We start from the raw sequence: 22,563 nt of genomic DNA, 5'->3' as shown, positions 1-22,563 counted from the left end.
CCATAAAATCACTAAGTCAAGATGTGTCTGTGTCAAAGCATTTTTGTACTGTTTGCAGTCAGTTGTTAAATCTTTTGTGCTTTAAACATATCAAAAAACATAATTTGCTATGCAAAAGGGGGAAAAAAGGTGGTGTTCTGATCTCTGTCTCATAAACAGATTATATCATAAAAATAATATTTCGTTATGAACTTCAAAGTTTTTACTAGTTCACTGATGCTACTCTGTGCACATGAGAGCATCACGTATGTAAATGGAGCTGCCTTACAGTATTTCCACTAAACTTGAAACCTTTTACTCTTTTTCTTTTTATCAACACATTTTTTGTCATATATATATATAAAAAACAATTCTTTAATCCTGTAAGATTCTAAAATAATTCAATCTATTCAATCCAAAAACAGGAAACGCTTTAAAGAATAATTTATGTCGCCCCCATGTGGCAGATCTCTGCCAATACAAATGACTCCATTTGAATTTTGACATTTAACTCAAGATCAGTCCATTTATTTACAAAAGCAAACTGGAGAAAAAGATGGAAAAAAATAACAATGAAGATATCCAGTTCAACAGTTTACAGCAAAATGTTTGCAAATAGGTTACTTGTGCCTGTTCTGCATCCATGACTCAGAAACATAATTTCCCAACTATTCCAAAAATGTTTCAAAGGACCAGCCTAAAATAACCGTTTTAAATAACTCCCGTTTTCGTCAAACCTTTGCTATAATGACACTGCTGTCGGGAAAGCCAAAGGAAATGTTGTTTACTTTAATTAGAAGGACAAATATTGTGTATAATATAGGGAAGTCTGGATTAAATTTAGGGTCAAAGATCAAGACTGCATGGAACTCAAACCAAGTAAAATGTTGGCATTTTTTGTGCAACAGTAAAAACTTTGAAATGTGGTTGATATATTTGTGTGAATAAAACCCCAAGATTGTTCAATTTAGTATTTTTCTCGCTTGATAGACAGATTTAGTCTTAATAATTACATGGATCTCTGTAATAAGTGAAAGTTTTTATTGTTGCCAAGCACATTATTTCACACCAGAGAACTTTATAAATCTTCACCAAATGAAGTTGCAAAATCAAAGTTATTTTATAGATTTGTGGTTTTACCACCGAATTACAGGTGATACATAAGTAGACAAATTTACTCCAAGGGAACATTTTTTGTTCGACGACTCGTTAAATTGCAAAATAAAATGAAAAAGAAAAAATGTTTCTATTTATATTTCTTTTAAAGATAAATGCCATTTGTGTTTTATTTGGAGAACAGTTATTAAGTTTTCGTGGTGGATCATGGGGACGCAGATGCTTTGAAAGATCAACAGGAAGTAAAAATAAAAAAAAGGTTATTTGTTTGAATATTTTAAAAATAATTTTGTACTCAATAACTAGTTTACCTATTTTTTTTTTTTTAAATAAAACGGGGTTTTGTGTTGTGTCTAGGCTAATTCTTAACTTTAATTTAACAACAAACAAAAAAGTGAAGAAAAAAAGTTGCCGGGAGGGTTTTGCGCATGCGTAAGAACTTCCCAGCACTGGCGATGAGAAGACCGCATCGGTCGACGCCTTAAAAGAAGGTACGGTAAGTAAACTGTATGTTTGATTTATGTTAAACTACTTACATTGCCGTTTTGTTGCCTACAAGAAAACAACAGTGACATAATGTTCTTTTTAAGCCCGAATTTAGTGTTTCGAGTGAAATGAGTTAAATATTCGAGGCCAAGTTTAATCAGAAATGGCGCTGAATGCAGCTAGGAAAGTCACGGCTTCGGTCGGTGTAGTCACTCAGAGCGGACGATTTAACGCGATTAATTAATTTCAACTTTTTTTAGCAACTGTCTACTTTTGTTCCTTCTGTCAAACTAGTGAGACCTCGACAAATAAAGGATGTCGGATTTTATTAAGGCTAGCGGTTCGTGTTTGCGACAGAATTACCTTTTTTTTAGTGCAGATGTTTCTGATTAAAACAAACCGCCGCTCTGGAGGCGACACCAGTTTTAGCATTCAGAGACCGGAAGTTCTTTCACAAGCACAAGACTGAGATTAAATGCATGTTGACATATCTCCACATGGTTTTTTAAAAACGTTTTAGCCACTCTCCACAACTGATTGTTCACTGAAGGTAAAGTTTGGTTGTGTTTCTAAACCATTATTCAATTTCCTTTACAGAAGTCATTATTGTGCAAGCTTTTATTTTGTAAAACACTCTTGTTTACACGTCTCTTAAAAAACATTTCCTTTTTTTACATTTCAAAATAAAGTCTTTTTTGGGGTCTGACAAAACATGTTTAAGTTAGGGAATAAAACATGGTGAGGTCGACTTCTTTATCTTTTAAGGTTTTGTGCACATAAAGGTTTATTTATCTGCACATAATGCTGGTTTAAAACCCCGAGCAGCAAATGATCAAAGCTCCAGGCACTTTTGTTTACTGCCTGCAAATGACGAAAGTTCCTAAAATATTATCTTCATGCACCAGAAACAGATCAACCGAAATCATTCCTTTTCAAACACAATAAATCTCATAAAGCTCTGTAATTCTGTATTATACATCAGTGAAAGGGAAACTTGTTTAAGTAGAAAAAAGTTTATTTAAAGTAGAAATCTGTCCTTGTTTATATAAAATGTTACAACATATTAATAACATTTTTCAAAATTGATTTATATAATATCTTTGTTAATAGGGCTGTTTTACACTTACTAAAATCAATAGGTTAATTTAAAACTAAATAAAAAAAGAAAAAAACGTTAGTTTAATGCTTTTGAACATTTGTATTAAATACAGATTATGCTATATTTATTAGCTAAAGACAAAATAACACATTTAAACTGAAACAGTTGAGGACGGTTTGTGTTTTTTTGAACCATGTTTCATATATCAGGAAGTGCTGCAGTCTGCATTTCCTGTGTTCATTTGTGGTTTTGGTCGGTTGTTTTGCTGCTCAACAGAAGAAAAAAAACAAGCGAGAGGAGAAGCTTCTCATTTTTAATTTACTCTGGAGAAAGTGCAAAAGTCATTTCAGATAGTGAACAGATTGCTACTCCTTTTATACATAGTAATGCTTTTTATTTCTTGGTAAACATTTATTTATCTAATTTATTTAAAGTCTGTAGTTTTTTTTAATCCTTTGTGCTCTGTCTCTTTACATATTGTTAAGATACAGAGCTCTATTTAAACATTTTGTATCTACAACAGCACAAGGGCAAAGCAAACAGTTCTGTTTAAAGAAGAGGAGAGGGAGGGGGGAATATGGGGAAGTAGATGCATTTCCCATAAGTCATTGTCAGCTATCCTCCTCCCCTTTGGCTGCGGGCCAGCTGAAAGCAGTGGAGAGACTTAGGGAGGCATTGCTGAAAGACATCAAGGACAAGGCAGAGAAATAGAGAACCTGTGTAAACTAGACGAGGCTTTTTCTGCAAGGATCCTGTGGAGAGAAGCGACATTTCCGGTGGGGATTGATCGGTATGTTTGCTCTGCCTCACCAGCAGGGTTGATTTCTGCGGTTGTTTGTGCTGCACTCTGGGGTTTTTAGTTTCCTGTAACGTGTTAAACTTTTGTTGTGTGACAGTGCAGTGGTGTGATACGGAAATGGCGGCTGAAATAGCTTCTTGCACTGCTCTACAAAATCTTGCAGAGCATGAAGCTGGCTAGGCTGGTTTCTTTCTTTCATGGTAGTTCTGTTAGTCATTAAGGGAAAAAGATAGGCTTGTGAACAGAGGTGGAATCGTGTCAAGATGTCAGAGCTAATCTTGTGCTCCAATCAATGGGGATCGCTGATGCAACGGGCTGCAACTCTGCCCTCCTTAATGCCTTTCAAAGTCGGCAGTGCTGTGGTGAAAACGGTCTCAGAATGTGTCTGCTTTGTAAATGTTGCACAGTCACGTGTCCCTTTTATTGGAAATTCGTCTCCACCTTGCTTCATTTCGAATACTTCCTCTGACTAAAACTGAGCTTGCTGTTAACAATACAGTTGCAACTGTCAAACGAAGGTTCAGGTTTGAAGTTCCGGTTTCTTCTTCTCTCTGTGAAAAATGTTGTTCCTTTTAAGCTTTGAGCTGAGGAGTATGCAGGGGACTAAATGTTTGCAACAAATGAGCCGTTTGTTCTAAATTAACCAGTCAGATAATATTCATGGAAAATGTGGCGGCTGGGGTGCAGACGTGGAGCATAGTGCCTCCGATCGTAAGATCGCAGGTTTGGTTCCTGCCTCGTCAGACCACCATATGTCGAAGTGCCCTTGGGCAAGACATTTCATTGCTCCTGGTGGTTATAGGTTGGCATCAGTGATAAGCAGAGTGTGTGTGCATGAAGGAATGGGACTGTGACTGTAAAGCCCTTTAGGCCTTAAAGGAAGGTAGTAAAAGCGTTATATAAGTATATGCCTATTACCAATTACTGGAGCATTCATGACTGTATGATAGCAAACGCATATTTGTGTGTTTTTTTTCCTACAAGCCTTGGTCATCTGCTAAACAATCCAGACATGTCACATATCAAATAAAACCAAGGATCTGTCAGTTTAAACACAACAGACTTTGTGCCATCATGGGAAAGATGTGAAAAAAGAGGATTACATTTTTACAAAATGTACTTCCGTGTTTGTATTTCTGGATCATTGACTATATAGGAAAACTGGACTGAGTTATAAGTTGGCCAATCAGATACCTCACTCAGTAAAAGTATGTGGTTTCACCTCAAACATTCATTTAAAGTGGTAGGGATGTGGACTTTTAATAAATTCAGTCCTGATTGGGGAGAGCAGTTACCATAGAAACTCAGACCAGCTTGGATCAATCACTACGTACTGATGGCTTTAACATGGCGGCATCCATATTGCATAAAAAATGGCAATTAAATTGACGTCATTTCATTGGAGCCATAAGTAAGTAAGCCATTTTCTATGGGTGACATCACACGCACTCAGTCCAGTTCTCATTTGCAGTCAATGGTCTGGCTTCACTGGTGATCACAGCCACTTTAGGTTGTGAATTTTGATTTAAACTTTCAAGGAAAATAGCTGATTTATATTTTCAATTGTTGTAATTTGAACTAACATTCTATAGAATAATTTTATATAATATTTTTTCTCAAAATATAGAAGTGTAACATCTCTTTTTTTAAACAAACATGTAATCAAAGTTTGTATTTTTAGCTAGCATCATGTTGTAAAAAATGTTTGTGACTTTCACCGTCCCTCTGCACAGCAGAATACGAGGAGCCCAAACTCGTACTTTCCAAGTATTAAAACATTTTGTTATTCAAACTCAGAGTGAACCGCTCTATGATGGTTTCTGTGTTTGTGTCTGATCAGACAGACTGATTTCAACAAATTCTAACTGAAACATTTTCTCCTTAAAGGTCCATCCAAAGACATGGCTGTGAGGCAAAGGTTCTTCAACTCCACAGCTCCGTTCTCTGACTCACCCAAAGAGCTGAAGGGGACATGTCCATCTTACTCCAGCGTGGAGCAGGAGACGGAGGATGAGGAAGAGGAGGGGAAGGACAACACAAAAGGCTACGTGGATGTAGCTGAATGGGCAGCCAACCCTTTTTTTAATAAACTCCTGACACAAGGGACTGCAGAGCAAGTGGGAGAAAAGCCGATAAAGACCTCAACCATCATTGCCCAGGCTGAATGTAAACATGTCTGCTATTTCTTTCAAAGAAATGACTCAGCAGGTGTTCCTGGAAAAAAATGATCATGTTTTTTCTTCCTTAAGGTGAAACCCAGGACTCTCAGGAGTTCAGCCCCTCATGTTATGAACGCTCTTTTGTTCCCTCCCCTAACTGCTTTACCAGCAGGTATGATGTTCACTTCACACCACTTTGGAGTTTAATTTGGATAACGGTAAGCTAATGTCTTAAATGTGATGGTTTCAGTCTTTCCTGTGAGCACAATAATGTTGCGTGCCCCACAACGGCCTCCTACCAGGAGCAGAGCGGCTTTTCATCAAACTTCTCCCCAAGAAAAAAGAGTCGCAGGAGGCAGAAGCGAAAAGGGGCAAAGAAAAAGGAGAGGAGGACAGACAACCAGCGACAACGCCGACGAACGCCATCAGGAGTCCCTGAGCAAGAGAGCGGAAGCTCTCAAGCTCAGATCTTGGTGAGAAACGCCTTTTCTTCTTTTCTTTTGAAGGCTCAATGGCTGTAAATCATTTTGTCAATATTCCACTTTTGTTTCCTGTAGGAGTCCTTGTCTCATGGAGAGAGCAGTGACCTCAGCAGCTCCTGCTGCAGCAGCAGCACTGAGAGCCTGGAGACGCAGGAGCGAAGGGCTTCTCTTTACCCGCTGCTGATTTGTGACACGGGCTCCAGCTGCTCCCCTTTAAACTGGCCCCAGTCGTTCTGTCGCCCCTTCTCCAGGCCTTTGTCCTATGAGCAGGAAAACAGCTCGGACTCCCTCAGCAGTGTGGGAGACTGTTCCCTGGCCCTCGCTGGACTCCGGGGCAGCGTCAGTCAGGGGGACCCATGCTTCGCTGGGCCCTTTTTCAAAGACGTGGAGAGGGAGTTGACAGAGGAGGAAGACGAGCTGTCTGCGTCTTCTGTCATAAAAAATGAGGGAATAATATTTTATAACGATGTATGTTCTTCTCTTTCTCCTTCTCATGTGTTTGGAGGTAAATAAGATGGATCGATTAAAAATATTTCTCTCACCTTCTGACAGAAAATTCAACCCGTAGATTCTGAATACAAGGAAGGGAGCGAGTACACCCTGACACATTTCATCAAACAGGGCTCCTATGGAGAAGTCCGCTGTGCTCAAGATGTCAAAACAGGATTCAAATTTGCTGTGAAAAAGGTAAATGCAAGATTCATGTGCCGTCTTTTCCTGCTGCTGTACCAGAATCAGCTGCTTTAACTTAGTTCCTGCTCCTTATTCTTCCGACAGATTGCCCTGAGGAGGTTCATCAGCGAGGAGGTGGGTGCGTGGAGTGCCCTCAGGTCTCCTCGTGTGGTGGAACTCTTTGGAGTGATCAGAGATGGGCCCAACATCGTTCTTTTAATGGACCTCAAAAGTGGTAAATCAGCCTGATAATGACATTTTTGTGTGTATTTTTCTGAGCGTTTTGCGGTAAATGCCTGTTGTTTGGCTCACACACAGATGAATTAACGAGGTTGAGGTTTACACAAATGAGGAAGTGAAAAATGTCACAATGTGGGAGTTGGTGACTGGTAGCAGTCTTGTTAATATTAAATCTCATGTATTAAAGAACCAAATTCTGGTTTGCCACGTCGCTGTAATGTAGCTGCGTGAAGAAAATCCTGCTTGAATTGATTGTGAACGGACCGTTTCTGCTTTGTCCAGGCTGCCTGGGTGACCTGATCAAGAGGTGCGGCCGGCTGCCGGAGGATTTGAGTCTGCATTACCACTCACAAGTGCTGGCAGCACTTGAGTACTTGGTCAAGAAAAGAGTAGCACATTTAGATATTAAAGGTATGTCGTACAAAACTCACTTTCCTTCCACAAACAAACAAGTAGGATTTATTTTAAAGCTTCAAATCTGCTTTTGTAAATGAAAAAGGCTCATTCTTTTCAATTAAGGCCTCTCGTATTTAAGCTTGTCATCGGCTATTAAATGTGTTAAGCATTAGGCTTGATGGACCACTAAAAGAATGAAGTCCAAAGAGGAAAATTAGGCCATAAACAACAAAAGAGTGAGTTGTTTCATTGCAGTAAAAACAGTAAAACGAAATGAATCAGCTCAAGTTTTACATGTCGTGCCACACAGCGGAAAGCGATATTCACTGAATGAGTAAGATTAGTTGAATTTCGACTTTGTTCTCTCTCCGAGCATTTTTCGTGTCGTGTTGAATTTGTTGTGCGGAAAACAAATGTCACAGATATTGTGCAGATCTGATGTTACAGCACCTGTGTGTGTGTGTGTGTTTTTTGTGAAGCTGTCAGGCTGGGAATTTCCCAGACTGTGACTCATCGCCGCTCTCGAAACGGCGCATGTGCGTTCGATCAGGCGAGAACGCAGCAGACGGAGGGGGGGGGGGTCGGGAGGCAGGAAGTTAGCAGGCAGCAGCTCAAGCAGCAGCAGCAGCAGGAGGAGGAGGAGGAGGAGGAGGAGGAGGAGGAGGAGGACATGAAACATGGAGGGAATCCAGAATCAAAAGGGAAACAGAAAAAGATACTTCACCAGCGGAAGAGACACAAACTGACAGAATTCTAAAGAAAATATCAGATTTTAGAGTTTAAGCGCCTCCTGGTGTTTGAAATGTTTTACAGGAAACAAGAGCAAACTCTATTAAAGACTATGAATGTTTTTTTAACATGTTGTTAATGATGGATAAGGAAAGTTACCATTTAAAGTGTGTTTCTGAGTGTTTCTTTATGCAAATTGTTGTAAATCAGGAGCAGTCACAAAGAAAAGGTTGTAGTTGTTACATGAAATCTGCAATCTGCAGTCTGCTCCGCTCCATTCTGATGCATCAACTCGCAGACAAATAGATCCATGTACGTCTTCCTTTTCCTCGTCTGAGCTGGTTTCTGGCTCTAAACTGTATGGCTAGATAGCTCCAATATTGCTGGCCATTTTTGTTGCACCTGTAATGTTAAGTCAGGGTTGTGAGGGGCTGTAAGCTAGTGAAGGAGACTGTAAACAGATGGAATGATGGGAAAATGACAGCTTTTTTTAATTTTGCCTAAAACCGGCTTAATGGTAATTAATAGACGCTTTTAAAATAGATCAAAAGGTGATCGGAGTGGGACTTAAATTTATTTTTTTTGCATGTATTTGGTTGCTTTAACAGAAAATGCAAGACTGAAAGGGTTTTGAGTGACACGAGTATTAATGTCTGCTTATTCTTCTCAGCCGACAACGTGTTGCTGTCAGAAGATGGTAGAGACTCCTACTTGTGTGACTTTGGACATGCAGAGAAAGTGGACCACCAGGGCCAGAGCCTTAGTGGGTTCAAAGGTAAAAAAAACTTGTTATCTGAGTTTGATCCGTAATTTCTCTGCGTTCATGTACCAATCGGCTGATTTTTCTGCTGAGTCCAGACCTGAAGGGCACAGAAAGCCACATGGCACCTGAGATTGTGAAAGGAGAACCCCGCGGAACCAAAGCAGATGTGTGGAGCAGCTGCTGTATGTTATTGCACATGCTCAACGGTTGCCAGCCATGGACGAGATACTACACCTGCAGGCTCTACCTTAAGGTAGAGGCATGGAACTTGGATTTCTCCCAACATTTCTTTCCATCAAAGGTTGATTAAAACCCTCTTGTTCTGGCCACAGATTGCAAATGAGCCTCCACCTCTGAGAGAGATCCCCGGTGACTGTAGTCCTCTCACAGCTGATGTTTTGAAAGCAGGCCTCCAGAAGGATCCAGTTAAGAGGTTGTCTGCATCTGACCTCAAACTTAAAACTGACAGCGCTCTAAAACAAGGTAAAATAAAGGCTTTATTAGTTCTTCTTTATCTCAATGTCTGACTCCTTAAACACATATTTTTTTATGGCTAGAAATCAGACTTTTGGTGTTTTTAAATGTTTTTTTAAATTAACCAAATACCCCAAAGTAAAGTGGACGGCTCACGTTAAAATGAAACCTGTGTTTTATAATTAAAGTGGGAGGACTCACCAGTGTAGTGGAAGGGCCCTACACTACACCTCTGCATGTTCAGGACAAACTGCTGGACTCCCAGCAGCTGCTTCACAGCAGCGCAGACTTTGAGGCCGATGAGACGCAGCTCTCCGTCAACAAGGTGATCTCCGCGGGTCTGAGGACAAAGAAACCTGACGACGAGGAAGACGTGGAGTCCAACAAGTCCTTCTCTAACGCTCCACAAATGCTCATCCATGAGCCAAACTATAAGAATTACCACGAGGAAATCACAGTGCCTGAACTGGAGCTTCGTAAACTGGAGCGGGGTAAACCTCCCCCCAGTCTTCTGCTCATTTAAAGGTTAAGATGTGCAGCTGAACCTCTGCTGCTGTTGGTTCTGTTTTGCAGACTTGTACCTGAGCAGCCTCTCACAGCTTCACTCTGCAGAGATGCAGGAGCAGCTCCTCTCTTGTCTCAACAGTGACCATTGTTTCAACCGGGAGCCGTGGGATAAAAAGGTAAATCAGAGCGGAGAAAAGTGAAGAGTCCGGTTTCAAGATTTGAATTTGAATGGCTTTTTTTTTGCCTCATTTAGTCAAAGAAATGTAGATAAAGATTATCATTCATCGCAGCTGTAGTCTGATAGACAGGTTCCTCTTTTAGGATTAAAGTTTAATTGGAAATGATACTTTTTTCTGTTTATCGAGCCAGTATTGAGTCAATATTAACAGAAAAGGAGTTTTAAAGCTAAACTTTAGAAGTATTTCAAATACAATCTATGTTTACTTTAAGATAAATAGGCTGAAATGTCAGAAAATGGAGTGCTTTTTATAAAAAAGAACAAATTGTTAAAAATGTAAGCCTAATGTTCTTTCTTATCAATGTAGGACTCTGGCCGCTGGTCTTTGAGCCCAGGAGATGACCCCAGCTCCGGCTTCTTCTCCTCCAACAGCCAGCCAGAGGTTCAGCCCTTCAGCATCGGTTTGCTGGGTCAGTTCGAGTTTCCGCTGCCCAGCTGTCTTGAAGGTGCAAACAGTAGCAGAAATCTCCCACCTCTCAGTTCAAACTTTTGCCGTCAAACTTAATCTCTGCTCTGTGACTGGAACAGGGGTGGACGTCCACATCCGAGACTTCAGCTGCAAAACCATTCGGATCAGAGAGAAGCGGCGGGTGAAGGTTGGCCACATTGCCACTGGAATCAGTGACCAGGTGAGCGCATCACAAATTGTCTATGAATTTTACCTGCGTCTTGGTTTGAATGAAGCCAGTGGAGGAGCTTAAAGGAACCTCCTCTGCAGATCTCTGAGCGGGTGTTCACTCTGGAGACGGCGCACGGCCGGCAGGTCCCTCACAACGAGGAGGTACAAGAATCTGGTCTAGAGCTCCGCTGTGTCCCCGCTCCAGACTTCAGTCGCGCGTGGTCGTGGAGGATCAAAGACGGACTCCTGGAGACGCGTGAAAGCCCACAAGTCTGATGACCTTTTAACGAGTCCCCATTTCATGTGAAATCTGTGAAGAAGGGGAGGGATGTGGCCTTTCTAAACTGCATGTTCAACTCAAGGCAATAAAAAAGAAACACAAAAACAAGTTGGCGTTTTTGATTTCCTTTTCTCACTTCTTCTCAAATTGTTTGCTGCATCATTGTCGCATAGCTGATCTTTATGGTGGCAACAGTTATAGCCATTGTAGTTCAGCTATTATCTCTATTTAGGATCAGTAAAAACAACCAGAGCAATTGAAATGTGAAACTAATTTTAAAACAGGTTTCCAAGAACCAACTAGCTTTTACAGATTTTTTTTCGTCGTTTGAAGATCAAATTTCTGATAATGTTGCAGCTTCTTCCTGTTCGTCAAGAAAGCTTTAAGTACTTATGTGATTATGATCACAATTCCAGACAAAACAAATGTATTTTTAGGTCCTCTGCTGACTGTAAACTCCAGCTGTTTGTTCCTAATGTAACTAGTCTAACATGCAGAAATGTCTCATAGTGCAATTTGTAAGCATAAAAGACGTGTATATATATATATATATATATATATATATTTAAATTAAACCATGAGTTAACAATTTCCATGAAGGACCTTTCTTTTTTGTGCTGATCTCAGCCCTGTTCTTAAATGACCACAGAAAGAGTTTCAAAATTTATTATAGTCGGCTTGTAGTTTTACAAATGTGATAGAAAAGGTGGAAAAAAAACAGATCATACCAAAGGGAATTCATTGTAAAAACGATGACAGCAAGGCACTGACAAACATGAAGACTGTAAAAAGGCCTTTTGACGAGCAGTTTTGAAAAAGGGCTGTAAAAATACAGAACTCTGAACGGTGATAGAGTGAGGTAAGTTTCTGCCTGGAGTCTGCAGCAAATCTTCAAAAACATGTTCAAACACAAAACCAAGAAGTGGGAAATTTCCATTTTCCCCCCCTGGGGGTCACTAAAGAAAGCAAAAAAAAAAAAAAGCCAATCGTTATTGAAGTGACATAAGATAATCGGACTCCTGTTAAGTGTAAACAAAAGCTTTACACAACTCCCAGACATGGCACTTCTGAAGGAAAAAAGATGGAAGACGGAGGGGACCACCGGGGCAGCTTTTAGCTGCCGTTTGTCGTAGTCACTTTTTTTTTCTCTCCCCACTTGATTTTGCTTCAAAGTACCAACTAGTGACTCACAAAAACGTCTCTTTATCTATGAGGGACCTCGCCCAAATCGGTTGGTGCCAGCAGATAATTACAGATCCTTGAAAAAGTACAAATACAGGTGAATGAGGTTCATCTTAACGTGCAGGCGTCAGGAGGAAACGGATGGAGTGAAGAGGATAAATAAGACAAGTGATAGTCTGACGGCAATGGAAGTTAAACAAAATACCAGAGAGGAATCTCTTCAGAGGATTCAACATTTTAGAGAGTCAAAAATGCTGGGACTCTCGTCGCACCAGGTATAAAATAAATTATTTTAAAATGCATTCCCTCTTCCAAAGTGTCATTCGTTCCTTTCCGTGCGCATGTTCCCATGCTTGCTTCCTCTGTGACACTGCGGTTATGAGGGGGGTCATCTCATCCAGTCCAACGTCCAGCTTCACATCAGATGCAGGCAGAAAGAGAGATCAGGTCTCAGAAGGTACAAATTCCTGCCGTCCAGATTGCTCGAACCGTAAATACGTCTGCTGACTTTCTTTCTTTCTTTGTTCCCGTTCTCCGAGTCGTCATGTTTCTTCGTCTGTCTCTGCTTTGCTCTCACATCTTGCGAATGACCACCGCAGCGGTGAGAACGCCTGCAACAAAGACGGCCAACGTCTGCCAGCCAGGAGTGCCAAAGATGCCATCCTAGAGAGAAAAAAAAAGCAACCGGGCATCAATTTTAATAGTAGAAGATGATTGACTAGTGCTAGATCCTTACCCAGCCGCCTTGCTCTCTTATCCAGGCAATCACATAATCCCGAAGGTAATCTATGGTCCAGGTGAATATAGTTCTAATGATGTCTGGTACTTTTGTGATGAGAGCCTGGAAAAAAGCAGAGGAACGTATCTGTAATTCTTAATGAATTCTAGAAGAGAAAGAAGGAAATGGCTTCACTGACCTTTATGACCAGCCGACAGGCGAAGTAGAAAAGTGTAACCACCCGGCCCCAGTTGTATACCCCATCAGAAAAAATCTCGAGGGCCACTTTTAGAAACACTTCTTTGGAGGGACTGAGCGAAGAGTCATCAATCAATCTAGAGAGAAAGCGCAATTAAAAGAAAAAAAGCTTAAATAACAAAAAGTAATGATTGAATTTGACAAACGTGCAAATACTGCACCTTTTGAGCTCTACATTCCCATCCAGCTCATCTCCAATCTGCTGGAGGCATTGAGCAAGTCTCTTGTGGTTTGGGTCAACCAGCTCCTCTGCACCCAGCTGCTGTCTGACCACTTCAGAGTCATCCTGCAGGTTTCTCCTGACCCGTTCACAGATGAAGCTAAACAAGGACAAAGATGGACAAGGCCAAAAGCTGTCAGCACTTCTCTCTCTCTGTCACTTTCCGCTTCTCCCATCAGGGATCGCCACAGCGAAACAACCCTCCCACAAGGACGAGTGGCATGGTTAATTGGCAATGTTTTACGCTGGATGCCCTTCCTGACGCAACCCTCTCAATCCAACCGGGCTTGGGACCGGCACAGCAGCAGAGAAGGGAATAGGGAGCAGCCCGGAATCGAACCCTGGTTTCACGGACGGAAGGCGCCGCAAACCAGCACGAGCTAAACCGGCCCCAAGCTGTCAGCACTGCTAAGGATGTAAAAATACAACCAATGTACGTATCGCTTAATACAAAATAGTTGTCATTCCAAAATTATTCAACAGAACATGTAAGGTGGTAAATGCAGCTGAAAATCAGAGCTAAAGAGCTGCTACTCCTCCACTTTGACAGAAGTCAATTAAGAGTCATTTATGTCAATTTCTTCTTTACAGCGAATGACGTCAGTCAACACATTTCCAGGCACCACATCCACTGTAATGTCCTATCTGAAATATTTATAATGGTCTCAACGGTAACAGAAGCGTCTGCTTTGTCTTTCAGTGCAACAATAACAATGGTGTGTTTAAGTGGCATTTGACATTTAATTAACCTACATTTTCCTGCATGTGTAGAATAGATAACTGAAAATAAAAGCCTAAGCTCTAAGTGTGAAGTCGTCAGAGCAAAGTTCCATAACTTCAGGCTACAGTCTATTTTGGGAAGAGGCTCGTGTGACGCATCTGATGTCGTCCACGCCCTCATGAATCATAGTGAAAATGAAGGCACAACAAGGACAAACAATGTTTTTACATACATTTTGTATAGATCATAAAAAACAATAAGTAAAAAGGTAAACAAACAAATAAAGATAAAAAAAAATAATGAAAAAAACATTACTTTGAAAAAGTTAATAAACAAACATTACATGCCTACATTTTCATTTTTAATTTACAGTATGACATTTACCAGCGACCATTGAAATCACGATCACCTTAACCAAGTTCAATGATAAGAGAAACTCAGGCGTGAAGTCTACTTACTTCTTCAGCAACTTGGTGCCCACATCCAGTAGCTCTTTGGATTTTTCTGAAAGACAAACATCCAGATTCCTGCTTTTTTCACGTTTTATACAGTATCTTAAAGTTGTTGAACCCACATTTAAAGAAACAACAAAACACTAATATGTCCAACACAAAACGAAAAAGAAACCAATAACTCGAGTCGACGTGATGATCGTGTTTAGTGTGTAGCCAGGTCACCTTTTTTAACAGTTTTAGCCAAAACTATTTTAATAAAAGACCATCAGCGCGTCACCTTTGTCTTCGCTCTTGTTTAAAAACTTAAAAAAACAACAAGCTATTTCGGCTAGCATCTCTATGCTAACTACATCGGTTTATATAAACTCCATCGAGATAAACTACGAACTTATAATTATTATAAGATCCCGTTTTTTAAAATTTATTTTAGCCCAATAATCGAGAATGTCATTGCCACCATTATTTTTAAATAATTAAATCGATGCTAACCGCTACCTTGATCGCCTCCTCCGGGGTGCGATGCCATCTTGTTGCTTTATGGTGATCGGCTTCTACTTCCGTGAAATCACGTGTTGGGTCAATTTTAATTTGAGTAACCCCTCCCCGGAGTCGTCATGCAGTCGCCGTTACTGGCATTTGATAAACATCTAACACCAGGGGCGCTACTGCATCATCTAGATGTTGTGAGATCTTTAACCAGTTGGAATGTTTAGAGCAAAGTGGGGGCTTTTAGTGTTTAAATAAATGAACAATAAATGAATTAAAATATTTAAATAGTACTGGGCGTGTTTATTCGATAAGACAATTATAAAGAAAAAAAACGAGAAATGCTCATTTGAAACGTCATTTCCTGTTTCAAACAGATTTTCCGCCCATCGCGCGCATGCTCAGGTCTCTTTACGACTCGGCTGGCAAATATGGCGGATGCGCAAGTACGTGGAACGTGGCGGATTTTTAAGAAAAATGATTATTTAGACGCACATACAAGCCAGTTAGAGTCATTATATCGATACATTAAGAGCTTAGATATATTACTAAACAATTTCAGGCCAAGTTCATGCCCTTTTTGCCCATTATTTTTTTAGGTTGCCATCCTATCAACCTCGTGTAGCGTCGAAATGCTAATGCTAACGCGAATAGCTTAGCGTAGTTCTGGTTTACGCTACAGTTAAGTTTTGTTAGTCTTACACATATGCATAGTCTCGCAAGGTAGTTAAACTATATTGTGGGGACTACTATAGTTGATCATTGATGCTCAATGTTTGTGTTTTATCTAGACCGAGAGGTCCTATCAGAAGCAGCCCACCATCTTCCAGAACAAGAAGCGTGTTCTGCTTACCGATGGTGGGAAGGAAGGCAAGGAGAAGCTACCCCGCTACCATAAAAGCGTCGGGCTTGGCTTCAAAACCCCAAGAGATGTGAGATAAATGAACGAAAACCCACTCTTAACTGTCTAGACATCTGTTTAGCCTGCAAATGATGTTTCTTCTCACGATGGTCTTCCAAGCCTTCAGGTTCTGACGACAACGCCTTTTGGCAGAACTGATGCAGAGAAAAAAAATGCTGCTTTTAGTCAATGTTTCTGCTATGTGATGCCTGAATTAGAACCCTAATTGAAATATTTTTATTTTTCTTTGTCAGGCTATTGAAGGCACTTACATTGACAAGAAATGCCCCTTCACTGGAAATGTCTCCATCCGTGGCCGTATCCTCTCTGGTAAACATTTTGTTCAGTTGTGTTTTGAATTGTTACACCCTTTGTTGTCGTTTAAGCATTGATTAAACAATAGAATAAAAATAAACAGAGGTTGGGTTTGGTGAAGTTTGAACGCTGTTGTCACTGTTGCACACATGATGCTTTTTCTCACGATGGTCTTCCGAACTCATGCAGTTTTGACGACACTGCCTAATGGCAACACTGATGTAGCCACGTGACAAAAGTGTAACCAACACTTCCAACAAATGGTTCGCTGTTGCATTCATTGTGCTGACGGTTTCTCTGTGTGTGTGAAGGTGTGGTGACCAAAATGAAGATGCAGAGAACCATCGTCATCAGACGCGACTACCTGCATTACATCCGCAAATACAACCGCTTTGAAAAAAGGCACAAGAACCTCTCTGTCCATCTGTCACCTTGCTTCAGGTACTTTGCTACCCAATTTTTGAGATGAGGATTGAACGGATGTCTATAGGTAGTTCTTTGAATTGTGCAGGATTTTAGTATATTTAAGCAAAGTTTCTAATGCTTTTATACTAGATTAGAATTGTGAAAGTTTCCTTAGAAATAAATATTTGACTTAAATTTTTGTTTTATTGTTGCTGAATATCGATGTTGGTGTTTTAATGCCGTAATATATGTATATATATTACGTACGGACGTAAAGTCCCCCCCCCCACCAAATTCAAATTGATTCATTTTAACATTTCACTTTTTTTTGTCAAAATATTAATGTTTTTAGGAAACAAAAATAAAATGTATTGACCCACTGACACCTGAATTTATTTTTCAGCTATGAAAAAAAAACCTTTATATTTAAATCAAGAGGTCATTTGAAACTTAAACTTTTAAAAAATGCACATATGTAGTTTGTGCTTAAGAAAAATAACTTTCTAGAAGTCAATTTCAAAGCATAAATATGCTGCAAATGCCATGAGTAGTTCTGAGGAAGGTGCCTTTAGCAAACGCTGATGCAGCTGTGCCTCATCCTTTAACTGGACAAATGTTTGGTTTAGGGCTGTTCTGTTCCTGCATCCTTTAACGTTTAGATGACCGTCTCTCTGCAGAGACGTCACCGTTGGAGACATCGTGACCGTTGGAGAGTGCCGACCGCTCAGCAAAACTGTGAGGTTTAACGTCCTCAAAGTGACTAAGGCTGCTGGAGCGAAGAAACAGTTCCAGAAATTTTAGGTTTGATTTGGAGCAGGACGGCTGCTGGATAACACGACCCTTTCAAATAAAGAAAATCCTGTTTGAAATTGTTTTGTGGTGTTTGTCAGTTTCACCAAATCCTGTTGTTCAGAAAGTTTTGTTTTTCTAATTTGATTAGAGATCATTGGCTGCTCGGTGGAGCATTGGTTGGCGCTCTTCCCTCACAGCAACAAGGCCGCTGGTTCAAGTTGCTTCACTGTAAAACTTTAATGTGTTTTTCATTTGAAATTTGGATAGCAACATCAAAACCCCAAGAGAGGTGAGATAAATGAACCACACCCTGCTCTAATATAAACTTTGAGATCTGTTTGTAGCCTGCAAATGATGTTTTTCTCACGATGGTCTTCCAAGCCTTCGGGTTCTGACGACATCGCCTTTTGGCAAAACTGATGCAGGAAAATAAAAAGTTTAGTCAATGCTTCAATGTGAAGCCTGCAATAGAACCCTTGATGTATGTAATTTTTTTGTGGTGCAGTTCTTGCCTCAGCAATAATTCTGGTTCAAGTTCCGGCTGGGCACCTGAAACAAAGTCAGTGGGGGGCCTTTCCGTGTGGACTTTGCATGTGTGCACGTGTGGGTCAGTCAGTGGTCCCCATCTGTTTTAGCACCACGGACCGGTTTATTTTTTTTTCAATCTTTATTACACAATTTTCTATTTTATGAACCGGCCTTTAAGATGTTGGCGGAGGATTACTGTAGCAACGCCACTTCAGAGGAGGAACAGATACGTGACAACACTAACCCCGAAATTTGACACGCATGGATAGAACATCGCAGGTGTCGTCATCCTCCCCCCCCTTCCAACGCTCATGGTGCAAAAAGGAAGTACTGTCTATAAAATGTAGCTTTCTTTTTTTGGAAGTGGAAGGCTCCTCCTTTGTCTCCTGGCTGGGCGTTTTCCCTTTGGCAAAGAAACTTTCCAAAGACGTTTGTTTTTACTCATTTTGCTAGCTCCTGGGTTTTATTTTAGTGGTAGCCTATCACGTGACTGAGAAGAGCGCCTTGGCCTTCGTTAATGGTGACGAAGACCGATGTGACAGAGAATGGGGCAATTTTTCAAAATAAAACATCCTTCAGATTCCGATATAAATAAACTGGAAGTAAAGTAAATTATTATTTTTGCGCAGCCCAGTACCAAATGACCCACAGACCGGTCCGGGAGTTGGGGACCACTGTTATAAGTGATTTCCAGTGATTCAAGGCCAACATGTATATCAAACATTACTGCAGCTGGATGGCTTCATTAAGAACAAAGAGAACCAGACAGATGTGAATGGGAAATGCATCTCCTTTTATAATCTAAAGGAGCTAAATCAAGCAACAAATGCGAGTTCTGGGGATGGAGAACATGGATCAGAAATGGGTTTGTACTGTCATCTAATAGTAAAGAGACTATTTTTCTAAAATTACTTTCCTCAAAGAGAGCCAGATATTGTGAGGGGCCAGAGCCTTGTGGCCTCCTTTCTAGGTTCAAGATAAACTCAATCTTTTTTTTTTTTTTTTTAACAAACTTTATTGTACATTTTTCAATTTACAGACATTCACAGTCACTTACTTGCTCAATAAACAATTGTTAATATCACACACATATAAGACTGAAAAAACGAAAAATAGTAATATTTTAACAATGTGTGTGCCTTTTTTTTTTTTTTTTTTATAGATGCTCATATACAAACCAAATTAGGGTGAACAAACGTTATAAATGCACATATAGAAATAAAAAGAAACAAAAATGAAATAATAGGCAAAGGCAAGGCCAAAACAATTCAAAATAATAATACTTTTGATATATTTTGATAAATGACTGTAGTTTTCTTGTTTTTGTTAGGAATGCATTTAAGACACTTATAATAATCAGAAAAATAATTCAAAAAAATACTAAATAAAGGGCATGTATTTTTCCATTTACACAAATGAATGAAATGTTTGCATAAAATAATAACAACATTAATGACATCAGAAATTCCCGGGTCCAGATTTTCCATATAGAAAAGAACATCATATAAGGAAAAAAAGGGAATATTTAAAATTTTGAGTGACAACCAATTGTGTATATCAGACCAAAATATTTTAACCTGATTGCAACTGTAAAACAGATGTTCTAATGTTTCAGTTTCAGATGAACAGAATATGCATGGTTCCGATTCAAATTTGAATCTTTTATGTAAAAAATCTCCAACAGGGTAAATTTTAGATATTATTTTAAAATGCGTTTCTTTCATTTTAGGAGGAAGTGGGTACTTTGTGTATAAAGAAAAAGATTTGTTCATTTGGGTGGTTTCTAAATCGCATCTATTGTTTATACTAAAGTTGCAGAAAATTAATTGTTTAAAGGTTAGAGTTATTAATTTATTGTTGCATTTTTTATCTTTTAGGGGAATATTATTAATTTTCAGCTCCGAAAGTTGTGGTTTGATTTCATTGTATTGTAGTATGTTTTGAATGAGATTAAGTAGAGGTATGGGAATTGCTTTACAGACTTTGTTATAACAGTTACTAGAATCCTTAATCTTGTATTTGGTTACAAACTCATAGTATGATAACAGCCTTCCATCAGTATGCATCAAGTCATGGACAAAATACACACCATTACCATACCATTCAGACATAAACAAGGATTTCTTGTTTACAGTTATAAATCTGTTGTTCCATAAAACAGTGTTGTGAGGGGAGAAGTTATGGTTGAAAAGCATCTTCCCAAATTCTAAGGCTTGTTTGTAAAAGTTTGATAGTTTTATTGGTACTTTTGAAATATTATAATCACACTTCAGCAAAAACTCCAGTCCCCCGACCTTACCGAAGAGTTTGTTTGGGATATGATACCACATAGAATGAGGCTGGGAAATACAGCCTTTTAACCATTTCATTCTAAACGCTACAATCTGTGATTCAACATCTAAAGCTTTTAAACCGCCATTTTTATAATCTCTGACCAATTGTGATTTTCGTATATAGTGAGTCTTATTTTTCCAAATAAATTTAAAGAGAATAGAATTAGACAACTTGATGTTCTTTGGGGATGTATATAATGAGTGACAGGGATACACAAGTCTTGAAAAACCTTCCGCTTTGGATAATAGAATGCGGCCAAATATTGATAGGCCACGTCCCAACCATTGATTTAAAGTTTTCTGTATTGTTTTTAGTCTGGGAGTGATATTTACACTTTCTCTATCATTACTATTTTTTGTTATTATTAGACCAAGATATTTCACTTCACTTTTTACAGGTATGTTTTCAATAATACTTTGATTGCAGGTATGTATAGGTAAGATTTCACATTTTTTGAGATTTAGGGTAAGGCCAGATGCTCTTGAAAACAAAAGTATTTTATTGATAACAACAGGTACGATATTTTTATTCTTTAAAAATAAAGCTGTGTCATCAGCAAATTGACTAATTTTAAATTCCCTGTCGAAAATGTTAATACCCTCAAAATCTGGAGAATATTTAAGAAAGATAGCTAGTAATTCTGCTGAAATTATGAACAACAGCGGGCTAATTGGACATCCTTGGCGAACACCTCTATTAACAGGAAAACTGTTTGAGAAACCTCGGTTGAGTGCAATGTTGCTACTTATGTCTTTGTAGAACATTTTAATTATGTTACAAAATTTTGATTCAAAGCCAAAGGTTTTCAAGGCATTAAACAAAAAGGCGTGTTCTAATGAGTCGAAGGCCTTAAAAAAATCCAAAAAAAGGATAAGACTTTCCTGAGGAATAATTTGATTGTAATCTAATATATCTAAGATTAAGCGAGTGTGGTGGTGAATATGTCTCCCCTTAATAAATGCTGATTGTGATTCGTCTATGATCTGAGATATTCCTGATTTCAGTCTGTTAGCATAGATATGTGCTAGTATTTTATAGTCACAACAAAGAAGTGTGATTGGTCTCCAATTATCAATTAATAACACATCTTTGCCTGGTTTGGGTAAAAGGGAAATAACGCCTCTTTTCATTGTAGGTGATAACATCTGTTCGTCGATGCATTCATTGAATGCCTCAAACAACAAAGATAAACTCAATCCCCTTAGTTGCAGTAGCAGCACCACAAAATAAGATAAATGCAACCTATACAGGGAAGGAAAAAATATGCAGGCAAAAGTTTAGAACTCTTAAAAATCTAAAATGTATGTACATCCATGGCTTTCAGATGAATGGTGTAGTCTGATGGCAGGAATGACTTCCGGATTTAAGAGCATTTTATACCAATGGGATACTTTTCATTTCTCATCATAGAATAGAAATACATCTAAATAATTTTTAAATCAAAGTTTCTGTGAAAGGCTGGAATTAAAATAAAAATTGTCTGGAAGAAACCGACCAAAGTTTTTTCTTTCTTTCCACAATCCACAATAAAACGCTCACTGTAATCTTCTAAATTTAAATCATGAACAGGAAAACATGGTTTCTTGTCCTGAACTTTTGATCACAGAAACAAATAAATCTGATCTTCTCATTTGGCTTTTACAGCTCTGAAGGTGAAGTAGCCACATGTTGCCAGGGGTTTCCAACGACTTTTAACAATTTGGCTACAAAGTTCTGGAGTCCACATATAATTGATTTTATAATAGGAGCCTATGGGCTGGTGAGAACTTGAACGTGGGTCACATTGGCCTGTGAGCCACACTTTGGACATGACTGATGTAAAGGAATCCTCAACCTGTAGATGTGATTCAGAAATGAAACATGACAGTTGAACAAAACAAAAACGTCTCCGTATAGCACATGGCGTCTTTTTCGTGCAAAGTTTATGACTTGAAAGAATCCATTGAGTTTTAAAGTTACTTTCTGCAAAAAAGGCCTGTTGTTCGTGCAGTACTCATTGATTACCAGCAGAGGGCAGCAGAGTAGCTTCTTCTATGCACATGACGAAGGACGCTTCTGCGCATGCGTTCTTGCTTTTTCATTAAGGCATAGTTTGGTCTCGGTAAAGATCAGACTCTTTTTCAGTGAACATTTTATTTGTCTTTCAATCACAAAGTACTTTTGAATTCAATTCAGTTTTATTCATAAAGCCCAACATTACAACACAGTTG

General features: G+C 39.2%; 3 protein-coding genes and 3 non-coding genes across 9 annotated transcripts; 5 read left to right on the top strand and 1 right to left on the bottom strand.

Moving 5' to 3' along the window:
• Positions 1-1,308: 1,308 nt before the first annotated feature.
• On the top strand, positions 1,309-11,146 carry map3k14a (mitogen-activated protein kinase kinase kinase 14a). 3 transcript variants are annotated; one of them, XM_011477989.4, is made up of 16 exons: positions 1,309-1,591; positions 5,367-5,645; positions 5,729-5,810; positions 5,889-6,111; positions 6,196-6,588; positions 6,673-6,807; positions 6,898-7,027; positions 7,315-7,443; positions 8,828-8,932; positions 9,016-9,173; positions 9,253-9,403; positions 9,583-9,885; positions 9,968-10,077; positions 10,447-10,585; positions 10,668-10,768; positions 10,858-11,146. In XM_011477989.4, the coding sequence occupies exons 2-16, from the start codon at positions 5,381-5,383 to the stop codon at positions 11,032-11,034; spliced, it is 2,601 nt and encodes an 866-aa protein (XP_011476291.1). In that variant the 5' UTR covers positions 1,309-1,591; positions 5,367-5,380; the 3' UTR covers positions 11,035-11,146. The 3 variants fall into 3 exon arrangements, with proteins under 3 accessions (XP_011476291.1, XP_011476294.1, XP_011476293.1); XM_011477992.4 differs by having other exon boundaries at positions 1,497-1,586; XM_011477991.4 differs by lacking the exon at positions 1,309-1,591 and adding an exon at positions 3,333-3,470.
• Positions 11,147-11,689: 543 nt separating this feature from the next.
• Positions 11,690-15,373, bottom strand: LOC101168213 (apoptosis regulator BAX). 2 transcript variants are annotated; one of them, XM_004071314.5, is made up of 6 exons: positions 15,088-15,373; positions 14,596-14,641; positions 13,358-13,516; positions 13,138-13,273; positions 12,957-13,061; positions 11,690-12,883 (listed from the first exon to the last, which is right to left on the bottom strand). In XM_004071314.5, the coding sequence occupies exons 1-6, from the start codon at positions 15,116-15,118 to the stop codon at positions 12,794-12,796; spliced, it is 567 nt and encodes a 188-aa protein (XP_004071362.1). In that variant the 5' UTR covers positions 15,119-15,373; the 3' UTR covers positions 11,690-12,793. The 2 variants fall into 2 exon arrangements, with proteins under 2 accessions (XP_004071362.1, XP_020560840.1); XM_020705181.3 differs by having other exon boundaries at positions 15,082-15,154.
• rps11 (ribosomal protein S11) lies at positions 15,369-17,568 on the top strand. Its single transcript, XM_004071315.5, has 5 exons — positions 15,369-15,524; positions 15,870-16,010; positions 16,234-16,309; positions 16,606-16,735; positions 17,377-17,568. The coding sequence occupies exons 1-5, from the start codon at positions 15,510-15,512 to the stop codon at positions 17,498-17,500; spliced, it is 486 nt and encodes a 161-aa protein (XP_004071363.1). The 5' UTR covers positions 15,369-15,509; the 3' UTR covers positions 17,501-17,568.
• On the top strand, positions 16,064-16,147 carry LOC111947851 (small nucleolar RNA SNORD35). The gene has a single exon (XR_002873801.1). It is a non-coding gene; the product is annotated as a small nucleolar RNA SNORD35 (small nucleolar RNA).
• On the top strand, positions 16,439-16,523 carry LOC111947852 (small nucleolar RNA SNORD35). Its single transcript, XR_002873802.1, has one exon. It is a non-coding gene; the product is annotated as a small nucleolar RNA SNORD35 (small nucleolar RNA).
• A 269-nt stretch (positions 17,569-17,837) lies between the features above and the next one.
• LOC111947850 (small nucleolar RNA SNORD35) lies at positions 17,838-17,920 on the top strand. The gene has a single exon (XR_002873800.1). It is a non-coding gene; the product is annotated as a small nucleolar RNA SNORD35 (small nucleolar RNA).
• The last annotated feature ends 4,643 nt before the right edge of the window (positions 17,921-22,563 follow it).

This window comes from Oryzias latipes, chromosome 8 (assembly GCF_053564925.1).
Source record: "Oryzias latipes strain Hd-rR chromosome 8, Olatipes_Hd-rR_3.1".
In the NCBI taxonomy this organism is placed as follows: Eukaryota; Metazoa; Chordata; class Actinopteri; order Beloniformes; family Adrianichthyidae; genus Oryzias; species Oryzias latipes.
Note: the sequence above shows the minus strand (reverse complement) of the source record. Positions and strands in the feature narration are given on the sequence as shown.